We start from the raw sequence: 12,463 nt of genomic DNA on the forward strand, positions 1-12,463 counted from the left end.
ATTAAATATGAATGCCTACTAAATCCTAACTGTGCATTAAATGAACATCATAATACTTAGTTCAATACACCTTATCATAAAGGTTGATACAAAATTTCAGCCAGATCGGCCCAGTAGTTTCCGAGAAAAATTCTAGAGTAAAGGTGGTATTGTGGTAAATAATCCCTGTGCATCAAACAGTTTGCTACACCTTATCTTAAAGTTACATACAAAATTTCAGTCAGATTGGCACAGTAGTTTCAGAGAAAAAAAAATGGAACAAATAGACAAAAAGAAATATAATATAGTCTAGATCAGCTGTAACCTGTTAGGTCAGTGTTTGTTATATGCAGTATTAGATATTCATGAAAACATTGTAGAATTTCCAAATATTTATGAAACTCTTGTTATGCAATCATAAATCCCCTCCTTTTCTCTTCTCTATCTTGAAATTCCAAATGATTTTCAAATATGTTTGAAAATCCAAATATTTATGAAAAAGATTTTGCAATTTCCTGAAATTTATTAAACATTTCTGGTGTCACAATAAATGCTCATTTTTTTCCGCCTCATCTTTCATTTATTTGCATCATTCCATTCCTCTTACAATTTCTATCATTCCTCCTACCCTCTAAAACATTTGTGCATAAATGAAATGTGTATGGTGACAAGCAAGCAAGATAATAAAAAAAAAAGTTTTTGTTGGATATAGGTTCTTTTGTAACTGAAGAAAAAAAAATCTAATTTTCATAAATGAATGCTTAGGTTATTTCATTTTAACTTTTAGATTTATTAATGGAATAATGACAGCATTTTCTCATAGTTGATCCCTTCTCTGCCTTGCCCGAGTTCAAAATTGGCTTTGAAACCTAGTAGGTGATGTTTTTTTCTCTTCTTTCCAATCTCTTTCTCACAGAAGAGACATTGCGAGTCTATCACTACTTTATCATTATTTTCATGGCAAGTGCCTAAGAGCTTCAATCTAAGCCCCCCCCCCCCCCAAAAAAAAACTTTCACAACACTCGTCTGCCTACAACTACTGTCAACATTTTTCTCCACTTTCTATCTGTGCCCAAATCTAAACACAAATTACATGAACATAGTTTCTTTTCTAGAACTGCCTGCCTGTGGAACTTTGTTCTGCCAGCCTGCTTTCCAGATGACTAAAACGTTGTCTTTAAGTTTAATATATTCTTGAGCCACTCCCTTAAATTATCAAATTCTGTCCAATTTCCATCACTACCAATCACTATGCTGTTGTCGCATTGATCACTTTATACTAATTAACCTTTATCCTCAAGCAGCCTTCAAAGCCTTGATTAGTGGTGACACTTTTGTATAAAAAAAAAAAAAAAATGCCGGGTAGATATATTATGAATGGTTGGCTCAATTTTCTGAAATTATTGTTTTACTTTTGTACTGTGGACCCATCCTAACTTGAGATTAATGCAAACAATTATTTTTTTCCTTTATTTTTTGATTTTGTAAATGAATTGTTAAAAAAAAAACATAGTTGGTCTATTTAACTTATAAATGTGCAGAGCAGGATGAGAGGATTCATACCTTCCTCAATCGTATTAGTTATGTTCAACATATTTGAAACCCAATCAACACTGAATAAACCTGATTCAGAAATTATATTATTGAGTTTTTAAAGAAATCTGAAAATAAAAAATTTTCATCAAAAATTTACTGTTAACAGTAGATTACGGAAAATATTTTTTTCATCAATTATAGAAATTAAAAAAAAAAAAAAAATCCATGATTGTATTGATTTTTTTTAAAAGTCTTTATAGATTTGGAAGCTATTTTTATGAAGCAGCAACAAAGAAATATAATGTATTTGAAATAAATTAACCTTTTTTAAACCCTTCAACCTAATACCAAAGCAAATACCACCCCTTGATGCAAAATATCCCCGAAACAAGTGCTAGGCAAACAAAATATTTGTGTTACAAGAAAATCCAAAACGAAACAAAAAGCCAAGCAAAAAAGACATCCAATTAGAAGCAGTGTTTGGCACAAGGATAATCTTGAGCATCATCAAGAATGGTCTTCAAGATAAGCTTTGATTGAGATCACTGCCTTTTATCAAATGCCTAAATCATTATTATTTGTAAAAATTATAAAGGTTAGTCAGTCTACTTATAACATTATAAATAATCAATTATATAAGGTGTCCCACATACAAAAAGACAGGAAATTTAGCATTGTTAATTTACATATACATACGTAAATGTTTTAAATAGAAAAGAATTATGTTTCTAAAATTTTAAGATGAAGATTGTTTATTTAATTTCTTCAAACTACTGTTCTCATCTTGAGGGTCATTTTCACAACATTTTGGTTGCTGTAACCTCCAACCTTCTTCAAATGTATCTTGTGGAACTCTGGAATCTTTCTGTCAAACCCTGGAATCTGCATGGAATTTCAACAGAATACTTTATTTAATCCATGGAGGTAGCATGCTCTCGTTCTGTTAGCCATGACGGGGTAAAAGTCCTAAGTAATTTGCAAATGTATCTTAAGTGTTGTCTACACTGACGATTGAACTTTCAACCTCCAGAAAAGTGTATCTTACAACTGAATTTTACTAAATACTTTATCCATTATGCCACAGGTCCTTTTCAGAATTCAACAAGATACGCCTGATGAAGGTCGAAGGTTACATCGACTGAAACGTGAAAATAACACTCTGAAGAATCCAAATAATAGAAAAAATTGTCGATAGCAGAAGAAATATTAGAGGAGACGTTCAATGTGTTTTTTGTAAGCAGTTGCACAATGATGTAGATAGTCTAATCAACCTTTTCATGGATTCAACAGGAATAATGATCCAGGCTTTTATCACAGTTTTAAAGATCTCTCTTCTCTGTAATTGAAATTGATATAAACTCCAAACAGTAAATCCCACCACATTGTAATCTAGCCTTTGGAGGACTGTTCATTTGATTCAATGAAATCCAGAATATTGGTGCTGAGACAGCCAACTATGTCATTGTATTATATATATGCTCATTTGCTATTTCTTGTTGCCATATCCATTTCCTCCTATTAATTGATATAAACCATGGTAAAATGCATGTAAATGCATGACGTTGATCGAAATCTAAATTTCCTGCTTTTTTTGTAGGTCACCCAATAAGTTTGAACATTGTTATAAAGGCAAGATGCAAGATTTGTTGCAAGGCTGGTTTAATGGGATGGGGGCACGAACTTTGACATGCCTGAAACACTTTCTGACTTGTGGTGGCAGTATATCCATCAGTAATTAATTTTGATCTCCACAAATGGGAGGGGTTTCTTTAGTAGAGCTACTTTCCTCAAAGTGGATCCGATTGTTTCTTTCCCTTCAATTTTGACACACACACACTAGAGGGAGAGTGATTGAATAATAGAAAATTCATAATCTCGAGAAAAAAAAAAAATCTTTAGTGTTTTATCAACAAGGGGAAAATATAGTATTGCACATTGAAAAAAAATCCTTGCCACGAGTGACTAACATCTGGCTTTTTTCTATCAAGGCCAGGAATAAGGGAGTATCAGTACAAAATTACAAATTGAAAATATTTCGAACTAACAAGACCAGTTACCCAGCATTCCCCGTGAAAAAGCAAAAAACTAAGGAATCGAATATTAATTTCAAATTTATAATTAATAAGAGTCTAAAATTCAGATTTTTACTGCTGGTTTATTATGCAAAGAATTTTGTGTTGTTGACATTGAAAGTTGATTGATTAAAAAAAAAAAAAAAAAATCACCCAAGAAATGGTACAAAAAAGAAAAGATATAATTTAATAATTTTTTTGATAAGCATGGGGGAAGAGTAATAAGAAATGTAGAAAGTATTTGCAATTTTAGCAATGAAGAAATTTTGTGTATTATAATTATTTAGTGTACTAGCATAACACAATCAGTAAGTTAAAGAATGTAATTGAGTTTAAAAGGAAGTGCAATACATTAATGTTTTTCCATAGGTAACCACAAATATGTTTGTGAAGCAGAGCGAATGGAAGCCTAGAGGTGTAAGAATAAGTGAAATCATAGTTGTTGCATGTATACAAAATGTATTTTTTAGTTAATTATCAAATGAAGATTGTGAAATATTTGTTATTTGCTTTAAGGTTAATGAAAAGGAATGTGAAGATTATTATGGAAATGTTTATCCATATCAATCATGAAAGAAATGTTTTAATCAAATGCTTGATTTTTGAAAGTGGTGAAACAGAAAATATGTCTCTTATTAAATATTTGTTACCAGTGAAATAAATGGTGGGAAGAGTGGATGAAAATTCCTCCTCCTGTTTTTATTTATGATGAAAAATAAAAAATATTGATCAGGACAACATCTTTCAATCAAGACAATATTTAAAATAATTTTTGAAGCAAAAAGAAAAATTGGCAGAAATAACTGTCAAATCAGGTAATTTTTTTTTTTTGTATTTAGTTTTTGCTATTAAAACTGTTGCGGTCATGTGTATCTTTACTTTAAGATATAATATACAAATAAAATTGTGTTCGTAAAATTTCCATTACTATCATGAAAAATCTAAGTGTTGCTGTAGATTAGTCGCTACACAGAAACTATTTTGGAATTGTGTATTGATTTATCAATCCCAACGGTCTCATGTCTTCAACCACCAACTTTTTTTAAAATTCCTTCGAGGTTTACCAATTTTTGTGGCCTATTCATCTCTGTTGAAATTAATTTGCTTAGATTTTCTTAAACTATTCTTTGCACATGACAAAATCAATTTAATCTGCTTCAGATAACTTCCTTTACGTAGATGACTCCTAACTCTTCCATGGACAAATTTGTCTTTACAACCATAGATCTGTCACACACATTCATTTGTAAAGATACCAATAAAATATTACTTGTATATAAGTAGATTCATCATGATCATATTGCGTTCAAACATTGGATGACTAAGATATTGACTTTCAAACCCATCTATCTTTTTAGCACTGCCTCCCATGTTTTCCTTGGCTTTCTTCTGTGAACTCAATCTACTAGTTTAACTTTTCTACATCTATTAGTTTATCATCTGAATGTCCGTTTCACCTGCAGCCATCAACATTTTTGCAACAATGCCTGAGAATTCTGCAGCCTCACTTTTCTTCATCTTACAGGTTTTGATACCATTTCTTTCTCAATTCTTAATAGTTTGATCAGATACTGCTTCTACAACTTGTAAATTTTGATGGTCCCAAGGAAACTTAGAGAACTCGGTATTAAACAATTTCTCCTTGTGACATTTCCAAGCATCCACTGTTCTGTTCATTTGTTGCTAACATTTCATTGTCAATTTCAAAGCACTTCTCTCCAACAATATGTATATTTGTCATTGCTGTTTAACTCGCCTGAATATTTTATTCTAGTGATCATTTCTTCACAGTATACCTGGAAACCTGACTTTCTTGGTCTCCTTCTTGGATTTCTATATTGCCTTTCTTTGCATCCAAATACAGATTTTTATTCATTAAACCTTTTATTTATTAACTACACGTCGGCTTTTTTTTAAAATACATTTCTCAACTTCCTTATTCTACCACTAAGTCACCCTATGCCTTAGCAGATCTTCTGTCTACCTACAAGTCTGGTCTGTTATCTCCAATAATGTATCCACCAGCATCTTTCACTATTCTCCTATACTTTCTTGAGTGGATCTGATGGCCAAATGCTCCATCACTTGGTTTCAAAACATGGTTCACATGTTTTTCATTCAACTTCCACGCCTTTCTTCTATGGATAAACATTTCTCTTTGCCACGTGAGCTTTCTTTAGCATGAAATTGCAAATTAGTTTGTGTTGGGTTATGATTTCTTTATTCAGTATTACTTTCACATCACTCTTTTCCATACCAGATTCATACATAATGAAACGGCTTTCGTTTTTTTTTTTTTTTTTTTTTTCTAAAAGAGGGTTTTTGCAATGAACACGTCCATTGAAAGATTAAATTCTTTCATTTTTTTGTCCCATATTCCTATCACCATATCCATTTCTTCCATGCACACTCTCAAAATAAACAAGAGTTTTTCTAGGATGATCATGCAAATCTCCTGCCATACCATATATTTCCTTCTCATTAACTTTTATAATTACTGCAATATATTAAGACTGTCATATCTCATCTTTAGCACTTTCACTCAAGCCACATTGTGGTACATAAACAGAGATATAGCTACAAACATATTCAACTTCATCAGTATGAGTCACTCGCTCACACAATTCACTTCAATCATTTTATCTACTCAATAAAAATACCAGCATCACCCGTTCCATTTTCATTTCCAAGCCAATACAACTTATATCTTGGATTTTTTGCAACAATCATTCTAGGAGCTTTACATTTCTAACAAGTTTTAGGCGTACAATACATGTCAATACATTTCTCAAGAAACGCAACAATCTCACCAGACCTTCCATACATGATTCCACCATTTAAACTCCTTATTTGAGGTGAGATTTTTAGCATCTGGATGTCCTTGATGCCTATACAGTAAGGTGATGGAGACTATAGTTTCGCCCACTTTTGTGTTATCAGTAGGATACATCTAAACTTAGAATTCAAAACCCAGAATCACTTGTATACAGGGTGGATACTTTGCAAATTGAATCAACATGGCATATATATGAAAATTGTACAGCTATCACAGAATATGCACACCATAAGTGAATGTCCAGTTGTGCGATGAACTTGCTCTTTTCAACCAGAGGTGTAGTCATCTAACTAACAAAAACCCAGGCTGATCTTTCAAAAGTATGATTTTATATACATGCTATATTTTGCAGAATAAGTTGCCCTCTAGAACAATACTTGTTTGTTTTTGCAGCTTTTCATCCTAATTGAAATCCTCATCAGAGTGTGGAAGTGCAACTGTTGTTTGTATTGCTGCTTGTACAAATATTTTGGCACTTGGTCAACACAAAATAATTAAAAACTAGACAAACAACTATGGTTCTGGAGAGTACCTCATTCTCTACTTTATAATGAAGACCAGTGTGTGTTTATTTGTATGTAAATAAATATAAATCCATCTAGTCACACAAAAGTTATCAAGTAAAAAAAACATACATAACGACAACACGCCAGGTTGAAACAGGTATTGAAACAATTTGGTGCACCAAGTATTAAATGTAAGGGAATCCATTGTTTTTAATATAGTGAAAGAAAAATAAAAAAAGATTTAATCAAATAGGTTTACATTTAAAATCTATTTTTGTGAAATCGAAATGAGTTTAGAAATTGCTCCTCTGATTTTTCAATTAACATTCTTTTAAAATGGCAGATATTTTTCTTAATTAATTTAACTCTTATATTATGAACTTTTACAATTTCCAGTAGTACCATGCAACATTTTCGAAGGGATGTGAAAGGGTGGAGGTTTTTAAAAACCTTATTATGAATTAGTGCCCCCAAAATAAAAATATTCTGCTTTGAAAGTGGTTTCTGGTAACTTTTCTATAATTACTTTTTATTAGGCTTGCCCCCCCCCCCTCCCAAGAAAAAGTGTAAAGTGGTCCGAAAGGACGCAGATTGGTTGAATACAAAGCAGAGTGTGGAGAATGCAAGAAATTGGACTGCAGTTGCGTACAACACAATTTAAATTTTTTTACAACAATTAAAGAAATACCCCATTTTAAAGCTCACAAAATAAATGTGAAGTACTCCAAACATATTTTTTTTCATTTTTTATCTATCGTTTTTAGACATTTGTAATAGCATAAACAGATTTTCTTACAATGCATTTTAATCTACTATTTCAAACCTATAAGTGACAATGAAAATGCTATTTCAACTGAAGCATAACAGAACAGCAAAACCAACTGAGCAACTGACTGACAGAGCATTTTTTTTTCATGTTGCTTGGACACATTTGAAAATACCATTAAATATATTAAGGAAATAAAATATCTCAGATATAATTGAATAACATACCAAACCATATCCATAAACAGACACTAATCTGGTGTCCATTACACTTCCAACAATTTATACTGCTGGATGGAGTTTGCTTACATCACCTGACATATAAGTACTATCCAGGCTCAATATTGTTTAACTTCAGTAATTTGATGTGAATCGATGTGTCAAGCTGATTCAGTTATGACAGAATTGACTCAAATTTAGATTTGGTTGTTTAATAGCATATCAATTTGCTATTGAATAGGTTATTTATGGCTGAACCAATACCTATTGTAAATGATTCATTGGGTACAATTAATTCGAAGACAAGTTACTTCTTTTCAACTATAACTTGTATTTTTTTTCCCGTATAACACATTATAATTATCTTTTATTATTATTCTAATATTTAGTCAAATGTGTAATATTTATGGCATAGGAAAAAGGATTGCAGAGTCAAAAGGTATAAAGTTTTACTCCGACTTCTAAAATTAAAAAAATCCTGACCGTCTTCCAATATTCAGTAATAATTAGAGTTGGAGGAAAAAATCAGATTCCAACTCCCTTAAGAGTCCTCCGACTCTTTAAAATTCCAAACTTTCGTCACAACCCTAGTAAGTAAAGGAGTGCATATCTTGTTGATACCACCATATTGACATGAATAAGATAGAATTACTACACAATTAGTTGAATAAAGCTTGGGTAAAGTTTTACCTAAGCTTATAATTCCTTACAGTGTTAAAATATTTCCCAATAGTTTTACAGTGTCAATGAATGTACCATTCACAAGTAGATTTGAACTTTGCTTAGCCGATCCCATAGTCTGTGAGAGTATCCATTACACACCTCATGCCCTCATTAAAGTTTCAGAGAAATGGATTTCTCTTTGAAAAGTTAAAAGCAAAATATGCATGAATGCAAAAAAAAAAAAAAAAACGAAACTTTACCTTGTATCCAACGTTGCATAAAAGCTACAATGAAAACAGTTGTCTTGTCATTTTTAAAATTCTCAAAAGTCTTTAATCAACCCTACATTATCCTACCATGAATATTATAAGTTGACTGCAATCAGTTTTGATTGAAAGTTATCAGGTAACAAATTCTGTTTTTAGTATTAGATTTTAAATGACATCCCATAACAATGCGAATCTTGAACACTAATAAACAGCAGTAAAAATTCAATCACACAGCAGATAAAGGATAGATATTGTAACACAACCACACAATCCTTTCTGGAATGTATCATAAAAAATAGTTTATTACTCTATGCATCAATGTTGAATCATTTTAAAGAAAAGTATAATTAAATGTAAAATGTTGGAAAAATTTTTATTTTAATCGATTTAAGAATTTTAAAAATGTTCCTCAAAAATATATTAAATTTTTTTTTATATAAAAATATGTATTTTAGCAAACTCTAAGTGTTATCAAATATTAAAATATGCTGTATTTTTTGGACTACTATTCTCCTCTTGGTTGTTATGTTCATAATGTTTCATCCAATGTAACCTTTGACTCTGTTAAAGTGCATCTTTTCAAATGCATGACGACATACAAAACATTAAACTGAACCCTTTATCCAGGGGAGTACTTCATTCTCATTCTGTCAGCCAAGATAATGTTGAATATAAATTAATGCTTCTGCTTGATCATAGTTGATGGAATAAAAATAATTTATCCTCTGTAGATTAAATAAATGGTTCAGTTCAAAATTCTGTACGAGTTCACAACTAAAAGGTTCTCAAGTTTGAGAAGATACCCCTAAAGAAGGTCGGAGGTTATATCGGTCAAAATGTAAATATAACATCCAAGATCAGACTAGTAGTCTGAATAATCCAAACATACAAAGTATCAATCATTATAAAAAAGATTCTGAAACAAATTTGAAAACGTTTAAAAAGATATTAGTTTTAATTTTCTAAACAAAATGTAATTTTTTGGAATTTTTTAAATGAAGATTGATAATTTGTATGATTTGGAATATTCAAACTACTATTCTCATCTTGAGTGTTATTCTTACAATGACAGAAACATTACAGAGTTTAACAAGATACACCTGAAGAAGGTCAGTGGTTATATCAATGAAAATGTGAAAATAACATTCAAGATGAGAACAATAGTCATGAATATTTCAAATAATACATAAAATGTATGCTTACACAAGATTATATATTTAAATATTTTGTCGATTTGACTTATTAAAATAAAAAAAAAATCTGATGTAGTGATGCGGTCATCTTGTTGGTGTAGGACACACAAATTATTTAAGCCAATGGATTGTGGTTGAAACATTTCAAAACAAAGAACACAAATACCATATTTTACAGACAATAAGAAGCACGCTTTGCTTTTAGAAAGATTGGCTTAAAATTGAAATGCGTTTTCATGGTTTGAAAATTGGTAAATCATGTGGGAATCACTCACTTAGCGAACATCATCTGGATGATAAGACGCATCTCAACTTTAAGTTGATTTTTTTTAGTTAAAAAAAATGATTAAAAAAAAAAGTGTCAGAGGTCTGAAAAATATGGCAATCAGATCAAACTAGTGTAACACGAGGTGTGCGCAAACAAATTGTTTGGGAGGAACAGCAAAACATAAATGCAAAAAAAAGGATCAAAAAGTTACGAATGCAACACAACAGCTGAGAGAATGAAATGACACAATTATTAACAATTACATTAAATGAAAAAAAAAAAAAAGAAAAAATGAATATGGCATGAAAAATATATTATGCATCAAAACCAATATAAATACAAGACCATTTTTGTGTTCTTTTTTAATTTCTGAGATTTTTTTTGTTTTTATTAAGAAAAAAAGAAAACATCTCCCCTCAATTTTTAAATAGCCAACACAAAAATCAAGACCATGATTGTATGAAAGAACAGTGCCTAATGTTGAAAGGAGAAAAAAAAAAAGAAATATGTTAACGCACGCACAAGCAAGACACCATCAATGGTATGATCGCGTTACAAGTGATTATGACAAACAACAGTAAACAATGTTATGAACATGGGAATGCTCACTTTTTTTATTGGGATTCGTGAATAAATCCGAGTTTTAGGAGTGATCGTCATGAAGGGAAAAGCAAGTAGAACAAAAAAAAAACTAAGATTGTGTCACTTTTCAGCAAAACCTATAGAACTAGATTAAGAACATCAAATTTGAATTTTTAAGTGAACATAGAAATAAAATGCTTTTATCTAAATATCTAACATGAAAAACGAAACTAAAACAAAGTGAAAGATTTATTTAATAAAAATAAAATTATGGTTATAAAATAAAAAAAAAAATAAATAAATAAAATAAACGAAGAGTAGTGAGAAAAAATCTGAATCTATATAATTTGGACTAGTGTTTTCATCTTGGTTGTTATTTTAATGTTTTTTCCTGATACAACCTTTGGTCATTTTCAGGTACATCTTTTCAAACTTGCAAATCTTTGTTGGACACTGAGAACCCATACAGAATTTCAAATTGAACTTCCTAAGTTTGAAAAAAAAAAAAAAAAAAAATTCACAAATTTGAGAAAAAGAAAAAGATGGGGAGAGGTTTAGGTTACACTGGCCATTACACTGAAAATAACAACCAAGACGAGACTAGTAATCAAAAATAATCTAAATTCTCAATACTTATCTAAAAAATACTGAAACAAAAAATCAGAATCTATAACATTATATTGGCAAGATTGATTTAGTGCTTCCCTTTTATATTTGATTTCTTCAGTTTAAGGTTAAAAAAAGAAAATATTAAAAAAAAAAAAAAAAAACTAAAAAAAATAAACAAACAAAAAACAAAAACAAAAAAAAACTAAAAAAAAGAAAGAAAAACATTCTGATATTTTTGCAGACGAAAATGCCACACAATGTTTACCAACAGACGAGGGGAGGGGTTGTTTTACAAGTGTCATGTGCTGGATCATTAAAAAAAAATAAATAAGTGTGTATCAGCCATTTTTACAGGTGGGTGCCAGTAGGTATGTTTTACACATCACTTGGGTACAGGTACTTACAATGCCGGGTATTCTGCATAACATCAGCGAGAGCATGTCGAGCTGTATTGCCTGGAATGCTGATGTTAGCATATGCAACACTGTAGGGTCGATCGGTTGCCTTGTTGATTGGGGAGGCCCCAGCATCAGTGTGTGAAGAAGAACTGGTTTCACTCTCTCCTCGTCCTCCTCCTCGGCCACTGCGACCAAATTCATTACGGGAATTCTCTTCATCAAACACACTGTCATCATCATCAGAAGATGAATCAACTACAAAAAAAAAAATGTCAAAAAATTGCAGCTGATAAGGAAATGTGGGTTCTTCGGTGTTGGATGCTACGGTCTAGGATTGTTTTTTTTCTTGTTTTGTTTTAAATGACACTCAAATAACTTCTTTGTGTATGTTCATGTGGTGAGGGGGAGAGGAGAAAAAAAAAAAGAAATAGGGCCCTAGTCGCTCCTCTAGATATTTTTAGGGAAATCCACCCATCACGTTTGGAATATGAAGAAAAAATATGAACAGAAAGCCTGATTGAACAACTGTGTGACGAAATAGAAAACAAACTAACATCTTAATATTTAT

General features: G+C 31.1%; 1 protein-coding gene across 50 annotated transcripts in view; it reads right to left on the minus strand.

The window, feature by feature from the left end:
* LOC145285972 (disco-interacting protein 2 homolog C-like) overlaps positions 1–12,463 on the minus strand; it is a 421,962-nt gene that overhangs the window by 133,897 nt on the left and 275,602 nt on the right. For 38 of the 50 annotated variants that reach the window (XM_080134534.1, XM_080134527.1, XM_080134530.1 and 35 more), the window contains one exon: positions 11,902–12,150. The exons of the other annotated variants lie outside the window; for them this stretch is intronic. In XM_080134534.1, coding sequence (XP_079990660.1) covers positions 11,902–12,150 — 249 coding nt within the window. The remainder of the gene's footprint in view (positions 1–11,901; positions 12,151–12,463) is intronic. 50 annotated transcript variants of the gene reach the window in all.

This window comes from Euprymna scolopes, chromosome 10 (assembly GCF_053919585.1).
Source record: "Euprymna scolopes isolate OS-2025 chromosome 10, ASM5391958v1, whole genome shotgun sequence".
NCBI classification, from domain to species: Eukaryota; Metazoa; Mollusca; class Cephalopoda; order Sepiida; family Sepiolidae; genus Euprymna; species Euprymna scolopes.